At 33.9% G+C, this 18,187-nt stretch overlaps 2 protein-coding genes across 2 annotated transcripts; both read right to left on the bottom strand.

Moving 5' to 3' along the window:
* Nucleotides 1-2,068: 2,068 nt before the first annotated feature.
* On the bottom strand, nt 2,069-3,553 carry LOC132715902 (uncharacterized). The gene is made up of 2 exons (XM_060699011.1): nt 2,818-3,553; nt 2,069-2,652 (listed from the first exon to the last, which is right to left on the bottom strand). The coding sequence occupies exons 1-2, from the start codon at nt 3,551-3,553 to the stop codon at nt 2,069-2,071; spliced, it is 1,320 nt and encodes a 439-aa protein (XP_060554994.1).
* Nucleotides 3,554-14,408: 10,855 nt separating this feature from the next.
* LOC132715899 (U-Asilidin(12)-Dg3b-like) lies at nt 14,409-16,649 on the bottom strand. The gene is made up of 4 exons (XM_060699009.1): nt 16,566-16,649; nt 15,639-15,713; nt 14,731-14,870; nt 14,409-14,482 (listed from the first exon to the last, which is right to left on the bottom strand). Exons 2-4 carry the CDS (start codon nt 15,703-15,705, stop codon nt 14,465-14,467), a joined length of 225 nt encoding a protein of 74 aa, XP_060554992.1. The 5' UTR covers nt 15,706-15,713; nt 16,566-16,649; the 3' UTR covers nt 14,409-14,464.
* Between the last annotated feature and the right edge of the window lie 1,538 nt (nt 16,650-18,187).

Raw genomic sequence — 18,187 nt, 5'->3', positions numbered from 1 at the left:
TGTTGTCCGATCATTTATAAAGAGTAGAATATATATCTATACTTATTTTAATAATAAATATATATATAATAATAATAATAAATACCATATTTATATAGCGCCCTTTTCATTAAAATGTTCAAAGGCGCTTTACATCAATGATATATGTCTAAAACAATATAAATGAACATGATTATGAACATTAAAAATATTTTGCATTAACTAATTAAAAGTATAAATTATGGAATTATTTTTTACATATTAATACAATAAAACTTAAAGATCCTTAAAACTCACTTTACAATATTATTGTCATACATTAAAATTGTCTTCAATATATAAATGTGTAAGAAATAATGTGCCTTTTAACATAAACTCATAAATAAATATTAAAAGCTACTTTAAATGCATATTGATGATTTTCATTGTTTTGTTGTCATACTTTACAACAGAAAATATATGAACGATTGATAAAAGAATGAATACAGCGACATCAGACTAAAAGAATATTGAACCTAACGAACCTGGATAGCATGAGTACTGCTACACCAAGGTCCAGTACCGAGGGAGTCAGATACCTCCCCACAGCGCATGCAGACCCCCAGGATGACATCACTACTATCACCACAGGAGGAAAGGGCCACGCCCCACACCTTAACACTAAATATTCTTGAAATCTGACCCCTCTGCATTCACGAGCCATATATTATATAACACACGTAAATTATTATGATAAATCAATGTTAATATTCTGTGCTTAAAAATGCTAGCAATGGATTTATAATAATAGATAAGATCTTGCTAAATCATCGTTATAAAACAATAGAAATACTAAATTGATTTAAAAAAATGTTTGTTTTTAAAAAAAACAAAACTTTTTAATAAAACTAATATTCAAATAACAGATACTTCGTATTCACTGTTTATAAAATTCATTCATAACAGTCACTGATTATTTTCCATAAGCTAAATTGAAGTAGTGTGTTTTAAGATGTTTTTTGAAACTTTCTACTGTGTTACAGTTTTTTAGATGACTTGGTAGTGAATTCCATAGCTTAGGAGCTGATGCCGAAAAACTCCTTTCACCAAATTTCAGTTTAGTTTTTGGTTGCACTAATCGTACAGGTGCATTTGAAGAGCGCAGATTTCGGGAAGTGGAATAAACTTGAATCATTTCCTGCATATATGATGGAGATTGTTGTTTCAGTGACTTGAAAGTATGTAATAAGATCTTGTAATTCACTCTATATTCGATTGGCAGCCAATGAAGATCTTTCATCACTGGTGTAATATGATCTTTCCTAGATGTACGTTTAATCACACGGGCTGAAGTATTTTGAACAAGTTGAAGTTTTTTCATGGTTTGTTGAGGTATACCATATAGAAGAGCATTGCAATAATCCAGTCTTGATGTCACGAGAGAGTTAACGAGTGTTTTTGTAGCTTCTTCGTTGATATATTTTCGAATACGTCCTATCTTACTTATTTGGGCATACGAAGATCTGCACACGGAGCTAACATGATGTTCCATATTAACCCTTGAATCAAGGAATGCACCCAAATTCCTTACACTTGATGACTGTTTGATTTCAGCTTGGTCCACATTGACAGTTATATTTTTCACTGAGTCTGTATTTCTACCCGACGAAAAAGACTATAAGTTCTGTTTTGTCTGAATTCAGTTTGAGAATGTTGCTGTTCATCCAGAATGTTATTTCTTTTAAGCAGTTTGAGACAGAATCAAGTACAAGTTCAGTTTTGGTGTTGTCCAACGGTTTGAAAGAAATGTATATTTGAGAATCGTCAGCATAGAAGTGACATTGCAGACCATGTTTTCGACAAATTTCGCCGACAGGTTTTGTGAAAAGTATGTAAAATTTTGGTCCTAATACAGAGCCCTGAGGGACACTGTATGTCATATGCACAGGGTCAGATAGTTCTCCATCAATACAAACAGTCTGATAGCGACCACTGAGATAAGATCTACACCAAGCGAGCACTTTTCCAGTAAAACCAAAGTCACATTCGAGTCGATTAAGAAGAGTGTTGTGGTCAATCGTGTCAAAGGCAGCAGATAAATCGAACATTACTAATATTGTAACTTCGCCTTTGTCAAGAGATTGGAGATGTCATTTTGCACTTTGATAAGTGCAGTTTTTGTGGAATGAAATTTCCTGTATGCAGATTGATTTGGTTCATGTAGATTGTTAGTGTTGAGAAACATATCAAACTGACAGTCAGCCGCAGATTCTAGAAGTTTTGAGTCATATGTTTCATTAGCAACTGGTCTAAAGTTTTTCATAATTTCTTGATCCAAATTGTCTTTCTTTAATAGTGGTCTGATTATCGAAGTCTTATTGCGTGGAGGTACGTCGGCGGTGTAAAATGATAAGTTGAACATGTGCGTTAGATATGGTGATACTTCAAGTTTGCATTCTTTTAGGAGCCAAGTCGGTATCGGATCTAGTTCACATGATTTAGTAGATGACTTTGATATGAGCTTAAGAACTTGCTCTTCTGTAATAACTTCAAATTCACTGAATGTTTCTTTAGGCTTTTGTATTTGAGTTGAATTAGATTCATTTGTTGTATTACATTCATTTTTAGATGCTATGTCAGATCTGATTTTTTCAATTTTGTTTTCAAAGAAATCACTAAAATCTTGAGCTAGTTCTTTAGCAGAAGTGTGTGATGGGAGCTTAACTTCAGGTTTGTTTCCGAGGAGATGATTTGTTACTTTGAAAATTTGTTTTTGATAATTACCACACGATTTTATTTTGTCTTTGTAATATGTTTCACGAGATCTTTCAATTACATCATTTACAACTAAGCACTGACTTCTGTATATTTCATGATCTACAGTTAATTTTGATTCCTGCCATTTTCTTTCAAGTTTACGTTTAATGTGTTTCTCGTCATGTATTTCTTGATTGAACCACGGGCATTGGGGTCTGAGAACAATTGTTTTTGTTTTCTCAGGTGCATGTTTGTCTAACAAAGATGAAAGGACAGTGTGATATTTCTCTGATGCTTCTGCCATGCTGTCTGGTTTAGGACCAAAAAGTTCAGATGATCTAATATCTGCTTTGAAATCTTCAATGTTTATATCACGAGATTTTCTGTATGTGACTGTTTTACGAATAGGTGGTGGTTTCGAAACATTAACTTTCATTAGGATAGCAAAATGGTCACGTGTTACTTTTCCGTTTGAAGTTTTAAATCCAGGATCAGTTATTTTAATATCAGATACTACATTTTCATTTTCTCTTGTTATGACTACATCTAAAATGTGTCCAGCTACATGTGTCGGTTCATTGACTAACTGTTTTAATCCAAATGTGTTCAGGATGGATAAGAAATTCTGCGCATCACGATTATCAAGTTTATCAATGTGAAAGTTTGTATCTCCTAGAAACACTGTGGTTTTGTCAGTTTCAGCATATTTCGACAGAAAATCAGGAAACTCATTGTTCAAGAATTTTGAAGTACTTAGGCCATTCGTTTTGGATGGAGGAGGTCTATATATTACAACAAGGCGGGTTGAAAAGTCACGAACACTAATGATACAGTCCATGAATTCGAATTGTTCAAAGTATTTTAAAGTATTATTTTGCCATTGCATTGGAGATGAGAACCGTCATATATATGACAACGTTTTATTAACATGATCAGAAAACAAGAAATTATACGAAAGTATATCATGTTTCTGGTCTCTAATCTGGACATGTGCTGTATTTGTTGGAATCTAGAGTATAGATTAAATGCGTTAGACATATAAGCCGAGACATATAATACACATTATCTATGTATATAAATGCATTTTTGTAAAAACTGTATGTTCTTTCATTTTTTTTTAATAATATTCATTTGTAAATGTATAAGACTCCTAATCGAACATTTAAATTGAAAGATTACTTTTTAAATGCCATCTAAAGATAATATTTTTTAAATAAATAGACAATATGCATTTGATACAAATTATTGCGACATTTTACTACTGTGCAAGGACATTTATTCATACATTGTCCAGAACAACATTCTCATTAATATTTCGTATCAATGACTGAAGGACAAAGTTATCATATTCATCCCGTGGGTATTTGATATTACATAAACATTGCATTGTCCTGGAAACTTTACTAACTAATATAGCAATGCACGGACAAAAATCTTGTTAACATTCAACAGGCATCGCTTGATGTTCCCTGTAGTCTGAAAAGCTGAAGAATCACTGCATTGTTTCAATGACAACATTCTTTGCCGAGCTGGGCTATTGAATAATGAATGTTTCAATTTCATTAGTTAAGTTAAACTTAAAATATGCATTTACAACTTTTCACTTGACGTTTGATAAAGAGCCACTGATGTTTTTCTTCACATCTTTACATAAACTTTTACCTTATAATTATTTTTTTTATACTTTTTGTATTTTATTAGAACTATTTGAAATAATATTTGAATGAATGCTTAATGGACGTTCATATTCTATCGGCGTGGGTTTCTCGTCAGTCACCCGTTTGACTTGTGTAATTACTAAAAACTCTGTCGTCGCAACTTGAGATAGATGTAATTTTTAACATAAAGGAAGTGAATTTGAATTTGACATTATGGCATAGGTCAGAAATTTTATTTGTTTCTTATCAAGATCAAGTTTGGAAATTTAGCTTCAATAAAATATTGTTTCCTTTAATGACTTGGTCAAAGTATACAAATTATACCAAATATAGAATTGATAATCATCATGAAAGCATATCAAAAAACTATTTTCCAACATAATACAAATAAAAGTAGAAGAAATTACAAGAACTTTATTTTGGTTCAGATGACATTCATTTTTAGTTTGTTTTGTTAGACTTTCGGACACATTGTAACTGTAGATATCATATCACGACTTCTCAATTTTACTGGGGGAGGAAGACCTTAAGCGCCTCTCCATATATTATAATGGGTACGAGCTGGGTTAAAACATATACATTGTAGAGTAAAGCCTCACTTGCTTTAAAACAATATTATTTCTTCTTATTATACCAAAACAGGTTAGTCTTGAAAGCGGTTGAAATGACTTACTTTCATAGGTTGTTTCACAAAAAGAAGGTACGTTTCATTTACGACACCTTCATTTGTCATTACTTGATACCGAGATCAAACTGATATCCCCTTTTAATAAGAACAAAACGCTGTAAAACTAATTAAGAAAAGTATGATAAACTGTGATAAAATGTCGTCTTATACAGTTATTGACGTTTTTCTACTTTATTTCAGAAATTCAATTTCATTTTATCAGTCATTTCGTGAAATTGATGTCAACAATATTTATATTGACTGGTATGACTAGTAAATACTCCGTCATCGCTTATGGAAATAAATTTAAACATTTCGACAAGCAATGTCTTTTAAGGAAGGGTATGACTGCAACAACTGGTGTTTGTTGTTGTCATGGTTGTTGTTGCATTTTGTGACAAATTGCTGTGAAAGGTTACTCACACCGTATTACCGGCGGCAGTGATGGCAGATATCTGAAAATTACCGATCGGTACAGGTAGGTTATAAATTTGGTTGGTTTAATTATATTACACAAATACGGCCCATATCATTGCTATAAAACTATTGTCCATTGAATGGAGATACTGTTAGGTAATTTTGGACTCGTTTTTTCCTGTTTTAAGACTATTTTGAGCAGGTTAAAAGTGAAAGTCTTGGGAAAAATCCGTGAAAATGTCTGTTTTCTGTTCAAAATATCTCAAGTTTTAAGTAAATGGCAGGATTTCCTGATATTAATATAGACGTTCATCCATTGGGGTCACGCAAGCCAAATATCTACCCCGTGAGTCTTTTCTTGAAAGTTTTACAGACGCTCAATCTTGTCCGGTCGAAGAAAAAATGCTGCCGTTGTAGGCAGATACATATTATAAATGCTGCCGTCGATGGCAGAAATACCACGAAAGTGGCTAACATTTTGACAGAAAATCAAGTTCAATCTTTTATCAATTCCTCTTTTCTTTGCGTCCTTTTAGTCGGAATTGAGACGTTAAACTATCATTTCTAATATTTTCTCAAGATAGAAAAGTTATTAATGCGGTGTGTGCATCGATAAAAGCTTTTTAGCAACATGCAGTTACAATACAAAAAGTGATGATTTAGTACGACAAAATTTCACTATAAATAGAGAAATGAACATGAAAAACTTCATTTTTCTATATTCATGCATGTGTGTTTGATCTGTTCATATGAATTGAAAGGTCAAAAAAGAGAAAAAGAATATAACAAATCAAAAAATTCTAGTTTTTTTTCCTATAAATACAGGATTTATTTTCATCTTGTGATATGAATCATCGAAAGGTTCATCTTTATAAGTTGTCATGGTTACAACTAAAATGAATGAAAAAATATATAGTTAAATGGGAGCACGTGATGTTAGAACTGTTGTTAATAGTTTAGCATAGTAAATGTAATTCAAAGGCAAACTACAACGCTATTACAAACATGAAAATTTAAAGAAATGAATCCACGTTGTCGTGTTTTTCAAGAACTTGATAATATAGGAAAATATTTGAACTGTCAATAATATTATCTTTCCATTTTACATTAACATACATTGTTTTATGATACACTGATGCCAGTTGCGAGGTTAATAGTCTCCCCTTTATTACATCAATTTAATAATTTATAATCTGCGCCGATTAAGTAAATTTCAGCCTTTATTTGTCATAAAGCATTGAACATTATTACCTCGAGAAAATAATGTCATATGCTAGCAAATGAATATCCACTTACAGAAGTTATTTGCTGTAATATGCAATTGGCGTTATGTCTTAAAAAGGGAGTGCGCTGCTAAACTTAAGATACATATAGTATTGTATGCATGTAACTGACAGACACAACAGATCAAGCACACATGCATGAATATAGAAAAATGAAGTTTTTCATGTTCATTTCTCTATTTATAGTGAAATTTTGTGGTACTAAATCATAAAGTTTTGTATTGTAACTGCATGTTGTTAATAAGCTTTTTTTCGATGAACATACCGCATTAATGAAAAAAATCAAAAAATCTGCAAAACAGCAATTTTTCTTCAAAATTATATGTGAGGCCATGTTTCAACATGGAAAAACGCGTTTTTGGGTAATTTCGTTTTTTTCATCATTTTCTGTTAACCCATTACCAGATTTATACGCCTTTCTACGCCTTTTTCACCCCCCCCCCCTCCTTTTTTGCTTTCTCAAATGGTGAAAAAATGCCTTATTTAGGCCCCAAACACTTGTTTTTATTTAATAAATGTTGTTTAAAATATTGACCACTTTTTCGGCGCCCCCCCAAAAAAGATACATCAGGGGGTTGCCAGAAGGGGGATGTCCCCCCTTCTGTTTGGGGGGGTTTGAAGGGGGGCTGAGTCCCCCTCATCGCCACGAAAACTTTGGACTTGTGGGAGGCTAAAAATGGCCCCAGGTCGATCATAAGGTAACGTGTTACCAATGCTGAAAAGCCTTTGACTCTATCTCAATCCATTGAGAAGTGGCAGCACTTTGAAATCAATTTTGATTGAAAAAATCAACGCAAAATAGTGATTTTTGGTAATTTTGAGATGTCCCCTAGTTGCTATGGTAACAGGAAATTTCAGACTGAACATGTTGTTACAAAGGCAATGGTCCAGTCAACATTTGTGCCAAGTTTGATTAGTATTGAAGCAGTTTTTATAGTTTTATAGCAACTTGAACTTGTAACGGGAGACCTTTCAATGAAAACAGCCATTTTTCACAAGATGCTCATGGGGTAATGGGTTAATAACTTTTTTTACCTTGAGAAAATATTAGAAATGATAGTTTAACGTCTCAATTCCGACTAAAAGGACGCAAAGAAAAGAGGAATTGATAAAAGATTGAACTTGATTTTCTGTCAGAATGTTAGCCACGTTCATGGTATTTCTGCCATCGACGGCAGCATTTATAATATGTATCTGCCTACAACGGCAGCATTTTTTCTTCGACCGGACAAGATTGAGCGTCTGTAAAACTTTCAAGAAAAGACTCACGGGGTAGATATTTGGCTTGCGTGACCCCAATGGATGAACGTCTATATTGATAACAGGAAGGCCTGCCATTTACTTAAAACTTGAGATATTTTGAACAGAAAACAGACATTTTCACTGATTTTTCTAAGGCTTTCTCTTTTAACCTGCTCAAAATAGTCTTAAAACAGGAAAAAACGAGTCCAAAATTACCTTACAGTATCTCCATTCAATGGACAATAGTTTTATAGCAATGAAATGGGCCGTATTTGTGTAATATAATTAAACCAACCAAATTTATAACCTACCTATTCCGATCGGTAATTTTCAGATATCTGCCATCACTGCAGTGATCTGCCATCACTGCAGCCGGTAATACGGTGTGTTACTTAACCCTATTATTTCCTTTAAAATGAAAAAAGTATGCAAACTATATAAAAACATAGATCCTTTTGTACACACGTAAATAAATTTAAAGCCAACTTTTTGTAAGAAAATGCCACCTACTCCGAAGTTGCAGCCTCATGTTCAGACCACTATCAAACTGAATTGTGAGTGTGTTCGTTGACATTTTCTAGACAGTATGTGTACGTTGACATTTCTGTAAGTTGGTCAATTTTTAAATAAATACAAAACATGACAGCAGGAAACCAGTTCTTTTCTCATTAAAACATTATCTTATATATTTTAAGACCTGAAATTTCACTTAGAACTGGTATCGTTTATTAAGTTTTCATCAACACTTTTACACAATAGTGTGTACGTTGTCATCGACAATTTGCAAATATTGTTTGAATGTTCTCATAAAAAACAAAACGTTAGACGAAACTAAATACATTTTTAGAAAGCATCGGGACTGCCGCGGTCGGTAGGCTATGTAGCATAATTTAAATCGGCTTGACAGAAAAATAATCACTAAAAAAATACCTCAGTCGAGCTATTTTGGCTTTGTACGTTGACTTTTGTGGTCACATGACCAAAGTTGCTTACCCACAGTGTTTACGAAGTGACTGGTACTAAGACAAATTTCGAAAGATGACTCGCCGTCGAGTTAAACGTCTAAACCCCACATTTCTCCATTTCTTTATAACGCCTTTCAAAAGCTTATACGTAATACGTTTTAAACATAAAAGCGCGTCACTCCATTTTCAAACCAAGCAAAACCTAAATATTTCCGATGTTCCGGAAAAATCATAAAGTGATGATAAGCTCCTCTTATGTCCAAAGAAAACAAATAGTCTCCCCTTTTTAATAAAGTCCTAGCAACTGAATGATCTTCGTAACATCATTTAAATTAAAATAGATCAAAACTGATATGCCTTCAATCAAGTACGGGTCTAGGCATCCTTGCTCTATTAATTACTACCGTTAAGGGACGTTAAGGGATTCAGACTGAAGGTGCGTATGTAACATCTCTTATACTCTTTTTGTCAGTACTTTGTTAATCTCAGTCGAAACAAGACCAGCGTTCTCTAAAGTGGACTTATTGGACTTTTTTTAGTGATTCTTATTTTCTCTATTTTATCGTCACATCAGCGATGTTTGTGACGTGTGGATGCTGTAAAAAGTCTCCCCGTACATTCAATCAGAGATGTTATAATTCCGATCGTTAAAGATCGTTTTACACTACATTATTGTTGTGTTTTGTGGTATTGTTTAGTTCAACTATTCGATTTGGGTAGTTCCAATATTCCTTAATCATTAGGAAATGTTGCCTGCTTTTTAACTTTGTCTTTTGATGTCTTATCTGTGATATGCAGGCTTGATAACCTCTAATCACCTTTCAAAATTCTAATTAATTTAGTTCCGCCCATTGTTTTCCCGTTTAGGGCACACGCTTTCTATTACTACGGGACCTTACGCCGCTTTTTATGGAATGTCACATTTAAGCTTGCATGATTACCGCCGTATAAACACATCTGCGGATGTTTCTAAAATCGAAATGTTGCCATTTAATGTTTAAATGTCAAATTCTGCATAAGCCGGTGCTAAGGTGCGTGTACGGTAGTTTGCACTTGACGGTACTGTCCATGAACTTTTTCAATCAAACTGAGCGTGCAACATTTTCGATATTGCTGTCTTGGTCTTTCCCAATGGATTCTTATTTTCTCTATTTTATTATTTTTTTAATTTGCACAAAATGGAATACTTTTAGGTCAATTTGAGTCTGCAATTCTCTTGTAATTTTGTTGTGATTAATGCTTCTGAGGGATCACTTTGTTTACAGATTTTTATACTTCACAACAGCAGGTGTCAAGTGCTGTGTGGCAGCTGTAAAAAGTTGCCCCGTACTTTACTTCAGTGTTATATTTTTCTTGTCCTTCGGGATCATTGATGCAAGCACTATTAAGTGTTGAGAATTGAGTACCGCTCCAGCCGGTGCTAGGGGGCGTGAGGGATGTTGCACTCAATCAATTTTCCTCATGTACAGACTCAGTCAAACCGAGTCTGCAATTTTCTTGTAATTTTGTTGTGATTAATGCTTCCGAGGGAGCACTTTTTTTTCCAGAAGCTTTGTTTCCAGATTTTTGTATTTATTTTTGTTACTTTCATCTATAAGATTCAGAATATGCTATCATTAGCGCCTGCCTCTTCCAGTGACTATAATTTTGGTTTAACATTCAGACCGGAGTTTCTACTGCCGAAACATTCGTATGACTACTTATTAGTAGAACCTTTCCGTCTGAGGTATTATCCACTACATGTGACTTTAGCTTAGTGATTAAATGCTTACACTCGTCATTTTTTAAAAGAAAATGTTACTTATGTTATTGAAACTCTCGCTCTGCACCGTCTCCACCCCAATTGCAGGTACTGCCCTGCATTCGGCATGCCCAGATTTGCCACATTTGAAGCATACATCATGTTTCCTGTGCCACGTTGGCCGGATCTGTAGCTGCGAAGTTTGCGCCCATGCCCGTCGGTCAATAATAGCAACGTCTGTTTCGATGGTTGCGTAAGTTAAAGCAATAGTAAATACACCACTAGGCAAATAGGTAGTATCGTTGGCATCTCCTTAGAAGCAGCTCATACTATTCTTAATCGCAATTTGAAAATTAGAAAGATCTGTGCTGGATGGATTTCCTATTTGCTGACATATGCGCAGAAAAAAGCTGACCTACTTTGCACTAAGTTGTTTCTTTTACAATACATCGTTTTTTATAAATGACGTCACTGGTGACCAAACATGGGTTTATTTGTATGAGCCAAACAAGATTAGGGCTATAAAGTCTTGCAAAATACCATGTATTGCAAAAAGGACCTTCAGTATTATAAAAGATAATGCATGGCTTTTTCTTTACAACTCAGGGTCACGCCATAAGGTTGCTGTTCCTAACGGCCAATCTGTTAAAAGAAGACAAAGACTCTTCAAAAACTAAACAAATACTTTCGAAAACGAAGACGCGCAACATGTTTGGTCAATGCCAGATTGCTGCATAACAACGCTTCCACTTTACTACACTAAAATGCAAGACCTACTGAAGCCGAAAAATGTTTTACTCCTTCATCCTCCGAATTTACCTGACCTTGTTTCTTGTGACTTCTTCTTGTTCCCAAAGCTAAAACAAAATACCTTTCATGGCGCAAGTATGTGCAGCGCAAACACCTCGGTTCTCCAATATTCCAGTTTCTTCATAGTATACATAAAAATGCTATGAAAATCCCTTCAATGATTGGATCCGGAGACTGAATCTTTGTATATCTGTTGAAGATGAATACTTTGAGGGAATCGAATTTTTGGTGATTAGATGCATAAATGTTTGGACACTTCTCGCACCATTAATGTTTGAAAATCACGACATGTATGTGAAAATGTGCCACAAATATGTAGTTGAAATATTTCGTTATGAAAGCTTTTCATTCACATAAAGCATATAATTTATGACATTTGGGTAGAAAGTCTAAACATGACTTTTGTGTCTAATTTTGATCTTGACTTATAAATTTGGCACGTGAAAAATACTGTAGATTGCCTAAGAGGTCAACCTAATGCAATAAAATCACTATGACTACTGGGATTATTTGGGGACCTTTTCCTTACCCCTTTGAAATTCTTCAGAATGGCGTCATTTTAACTTACAAGTGTAAGGATAAAGAATGTTGATGTACTGATATAAACACAATATAATCCGGTCTTATATGTACTTTTAGATTGACAGATATATTTCATACGATTTACCGATTACCAAACATCGTCTCTTTAATTTTTGGTTAGATTAAAAAAATTTGATAATAACACTTCCTTCTATATGCAAAATTGCTCTTAAAGACATTTCAGTATATTTAAGTATCTTATGAGCAGTATCTGTAATGTAGTGTGTACAAACAAGTCATTAGCCACAAAGATATGTAATAACCCAACGATCGTAAAACAGTCCTTAAAAGTATTCAAATACAGTCCTTAAAAATGTTCAATGTTTTACAAATTCCTAGTCTCTTCTTGATATACATTTGTATACACATCCGCCAACAAAATTATGACAATTTAATAAAATTTTAAAAATTCGACCATGACGGTCAATGTCAAATAAGTGTCAGTCTTTTTTTCTTTTATAATCATTTTTATTATGTTTTTACTGTCATAACTAAATTCAATATAATACCTTGATGGCTAAGGTAAATATAGATCAATGTAATATTTGAAGTACTAAGCCTATATAAACTTCACGATATAAACCCATCTCTTGATGTGTCACCATCTCTATCTCTGTCCTGATCAAACAGTTCTTCTTCGATGCCGAATTGGACACACTAAAATTACCCACTTTTATCTCCTCACGAATGATAAACTTGTATTCTAGGATCTAATTGGCTCATTTTTATTGTCATTTACAAAGTTTTACATAACATTTTAAGCCTATTATAGCATTCGGCACGATATGGCCAGTTATATGTTGACGTGCCGTAAAAATCCAAACAAACAAACAAAACCATATGGGTGCCTTTCCGACTGAATATTCAGGGTATACTTCGTGAACCCTTTTTTTTCACGTAGGGAAAGTGTTCCAGTATCGCGTTTTACGGTTACAGTATAGAATTTTCAAGATGGGGGACGATTTTCGGGAAGACAAATAGGTGATATTTTTTCAGTCAATACTACAAGCAGGTCAGTTTCTTTAAGATGTTTTTGTGTTTCGCTTGTAAGATTATATAAGCGGCGTCTAGAAGATATGCATTTATCCAAACAGCAATGGCTTGAGTGTGTGTATTTCTTTTTGTTTTAACAAAATCACACTGTTTTCAAATTTTCTAATAAAAATAGCTTTTCTGATGTATAACATGTCACAGATCTTTAAGGGATAAGAATAAACGTTTAACTGAAGTGATAGTGCTATGTTCTTTTTATCATTATCTAATTTTATCTACATTAAATTACGTGCCAATGAGCCAGTCTATAGTCGATCGTTCTAAAACTTAACTCTTGAGAGAGGTAACGACTTAGGCAGTGTCACTCACTTCACTTGATCCGCCTGTGTTGAAGTTCGGTTCCGCCTTAAATTGTCGCAAACTTTAATATGATGCTCCGTATGCTAGCATTTAGTCTTCGTTGACGGGGCGAAATGAAACCAGGACAACTTTGATCAATATCACTTGTACAATCAACAAAGTCTAAACTACGCCCGGGTTTCCCTTATCCTTTAAGAAAGTACGCCGGTTTCACTACGGCCAGTAAGGGGAGATCACTGCTGAATAGTATGCAACTCGAACCAATATTTAAATGGACATTTTCTCGGCACATATTGTCTTAAATTTATTATACCAATCATTTCAATTTTACTTGTTCTCCAATTTATTTTACTTCGACCAGACGTTTCAATCTTTGTTACAACAGACAAACATTTCAGAATTTCAGACATGGCATAACTTTGTGAATTTATGCATTAGGTTCTACTTTTTCACAAAAATATGCAACTTCATTATTTAACAACGAGCACATACCAAGAACATGGAGAAAAAATTGATTTGTGCTCCGGATATTCAACTTTAATAGAGAACGATTTTCAATGCTAATTGACTGTTTACATCATTTGGCGACGTCTTTGATGTGCAGCATCAACATTTAACTTGTAGATTTTAGGAGGATAGTGCAAGATACAGATACAGAAGATGCCTCGATTCCAGAAGCTTCTCCTGATTCCTTAGTGTGCCAAGGTGTTTAAGCACCCATACACGGGACCTTGATTTCAAGTCTCATCCGAAAGACTGATTAGTAAATTTAGTTGGCCAGCCATGGAATGTAACGCACAATGTCCAGATTACAAGTATCGCTCTTTAAACCGATTGAGCTATGCGACTGGGATTCACAATCCAACACTCTACCATTGAGCTAACTTGACGGCTGTAAAACATATAATAAACAATGGCAGTGTAATACTGTCATTAACAAAAGTAAAGGGGGGATAATGTATAAAAATAAATATGTATTTTTCTAATGTTTTTATTTTAGATTTCCATCTGACATTATGAATTTTAGAACATTAGGCAGTCTCCTCCTTCTGAAATATCAAATACAAAGTGTTAAAGTATGAAACATTAATATAATCAATATATTAAAACTAATTTATGGCAGAATTTCGGTCACGTTTTAGATTAACAAAGATTCACATAGTGCGGGAGAGGTAAAAGATAGCATTATATCTCATGCTAAAAAGACAGCTTATTAAATATGTTACCATGCATCAAAAAGGAAGTTGAATATAAAATATGTCTTTTAAAGATAATTAACGTTTTTTATCTGAATTACCTCCCTTTTCCCGAAAATGGTTTCCTTCTTGCAGTGACAGTAGTTTTTAGAGTCGCACCATCCACCAGTGTGGTTTAAAGCGATACAGTGTGTGGCACAACCAGCGCTTCCCCAGAATTCACAAGTTGTTCGCTTTGTAGCTAGGGAAAATAGTTTAACATATAAACAAGGATTTGCCAACAACTTTTTATTATTTAAAACAAATTTTGTTTATACTCGGTCTATCCACTCCATCTCGAACAAAATAACTTTTAATATAGAACATAACTGTATCATAAGTCGATAATATTTGAGTATTCCAAGTTAAGTAAAAGCACGGCATTAAATGCTATTCAGTGTATTCATTTGTTATTTAAGAAATAATATATCACAAACGATAATTTTATAGCGAAATAAAATCACTGTTTGGAGTTCGGATGCGAGGAATTATATCACGAGGGCGTAGCCCGATTGATATAATGGTGTGCTTTCGAACGACAAATAGTGATTGTATCAAGCGATAAAATCACCGATTTGGATATATTATTTCGAATCTAACACATCAACAAATAAATGCTGTCGTACCTGATATTAAGCGAAATTTTCAGCGCGTCGCACTTTTAGTGGTTATGTCACATGTCTTATGTCTAAATAAAGAACGTCAACAGTGATTTTATTGCTTAATAACACACACTTTCGGTCCTTCTATGTTCAATAGGAAAAAAATACGGGTCGTGTTAGAATAAATATTCAAAAGATTCCACTCGAGTGCCTTACCTTTTAATAACATTTATAGATTCATGAGTGATACAATTTCAAAAAGGAAATATTAAACAAAAAATTCGTTGTAATTGCTGATATATCTGAATGATTGTGATGTTTGGTAAGTTGTAGAACAAAAATCAAAAGTCGACCTCTCATTTACTCACGTTTAGCTGAAGCATTTCCAGCCATAATGCACACAAAGAACACAACAAGATACACTTTAGCAAACATTGTTGAACCTGCAAACAATTGATAAAATAAATTTTAATCATCACACAATAAATTATTTTGCATTTACATTATCACGTAATGAAATAACTTGGTGTATCAATAATATAAACATAATACGATTGTGTCTAAATCAACATGTAATAATAAATCATTTGTGACATTAACATGATTAACATTTATATTATTTTCTCTGTTGTTAAATTGTCCGTTAACGTGTAATTATTATTTATCTCCAATATTCATGTAAAAGCTACGAGTTTGCTTGTATATAAAACAACGCGAACAATACATTTTTCAGTTTTAATACAGTTTTTTTCTATTTATATTAACATCAACAAAAAATTACTAACCGGTTATGTTGCATCGCGGAAAACTGCGGCACCATCGCCGGTAATATTTTTTTTACACCTTGCCGTCTGACTTTTTCAATAATTCCGATTAGTTTTTGTCTTTCTTATCATTTATACAAGTATGATTATAACAAAGTTAACCAATGGAAATACATGTACAATATTTAAGCAAGAAATCATTAATTCAGCCAATTAAAATGCGTTCTTTGAATAATAAGATTAACGATGAACCCGATCAAAATGATTCTATTTAGACTAAGCTGGCTGCCAAAAGTTTTCCGCATGTTAATTCCTCTCTTAAATGAAAAAAAGGCATAACAATAATCTTTGTATTGTTATTCATTCATTTTTAATGCAATGATATAATCACCGTAATAAGTTTCCAAGAATAACGTACTCTCAGGCTACATTTCAGTACCAGTGATTACAAAAATGATTAACTCGTGCTTAACTTTAGACTTGTGTTTAACTCTTAAGAGGTTGGCAATAAAATCGTATATATGTACTTACTTGCTGGTACTTCTGGAATACGGATTATCTTAGTCTAATGAATGACTACAGTGCATTATGCCAAGTCTTAAATAGCATTTCCCTTGCTTATCGAACACGGAAAAGGTTGAGCAAATTACAGTCTTATCAGTCACGATCAACTAAACCTTTCGGTGCCTCATTGTTCGAATGTTAACTATCATAGTAACGGAAGTGTATTCACTGAGCTGAGTAGTAATTGGTTTGCAGGTCACATGTTTCAAATACTGTTAGTAAACTGCTAACAATATTATTTGTTTAGTCAAAAGTAATTTAATTTTCTTTTCTTTAGGTGAAAGCTTACTTAAGACAACTTTGAACTAAAATCTCATTATTTCTTTATTCTTCTATTACATTTTATATCAGAAATTATATTTAAGTTGGTTCTATTTCGGAAAATGTTCTGACTTAATAATTTACATATTTTCTTGGGTGAGATTTTATTCAAAGGAATTTTAAATAATTCTACATTATAAAAATTCAAAGTATAAAGACAGTTTAGATATACACAAGCGCCAGCCCCGACCTAAATTTTATCTTAATGATAAATATTACAAATATACGGTGGCACAAAGGTGACATGTGTGTGTGTTTTTATTTATCTCGTGGCCACGAGATACTATGTCGTGGCCACGAGTTACTAAGTCGTAGCCACGAGATAGCTTAGTCGTGGTCACGAGATACTATGTCGTGGCCACGAGTTACTAAGTCGTGGGCTGGCCACGAGATAGCTAAGTCGTGGCCACGAAATACTATGTCGTGGCCACGAGTAACTAAGTCGTGGCCACGAGATAGCTAAGTCGTGGCCACGAGACACTATGTCATGGCCACAAGTTACTAAGTCGTGGCCACGAGATAATTAGGTCGTGGCCACGAGATACTAAGTCGTGGCCACGAGTTTCTAAGTCGTGGCCACGAGTTTCTAAGTCGTGGCCACGACTTAGTATCTCGTGGCCACGACCTAATTATCTCGTGGCCACGACTTAGTAACTTGTGGCCATGACATAGTATCTAGTGGCCACGACTTAGCTATCTCGTGTACGGATTGTATTATTCTTTCACAGAAATATTCGTTTACATTTGTTTTACATTCAGCAGCCAGAACTAGAATGCAATACATGGGTTTAACTTTTGGCAACATAAATAAAGAGAAAAGTAAGTCAATGCCTTCTTTCTTTGAAGGACTATATTGGGTTGAAGAAAAACCCACATTTCTTACCAAGTGTATAACCACGGAACTATACAAAGTTTACTATTGATGATTCCGCGGTATACATGTTTGTAACCAAACACGTGTGAATTTGTCCAATTTTAATGTTAAAATAAATATTCAGTGTATCCTAGCATCTCTGTTTACATCCTCTGAGAGATATTTTGCGTCATAGGATGTGATTTATACGATGGCACAGAGGCGACATATATGTTTTTATTTATCTCGTGCGAACCAAATACTATGTCGTGGCAACGAGTTACTTAGTCGTGGCAACGAGTTACTTAGTCGTGACCACGAGATACTAAGTTGTGACCACAATAATTAAGTTGTACGCACGAGATAGTATATTGTGCGCACGAGATAAATAAAAACGCACAAATGTCACCTCTGT

This window comes from Ruditapes philippinarum, unplaced genomic scaffold, assembly GCF_026571515.1.
Source record: "Ruditapes philippinarum isolate M1 unplaced genomic scaffold, ASM2657151v2 ctg292_1_1_1_1, whole genome shotgun sequence".
NCBI classification, from domain to species: Eukaryota; Metazoa; Mollusca; class Bivalvia; order Venerida; family Veneridae; genus Ruditapes; species Ruditapes philippinarum.
The sequence above is the reverse complement of the archived record's forward strand: the minus strand, read 5'-3'. Positions and strand labels throughout refer to the sequence as shown.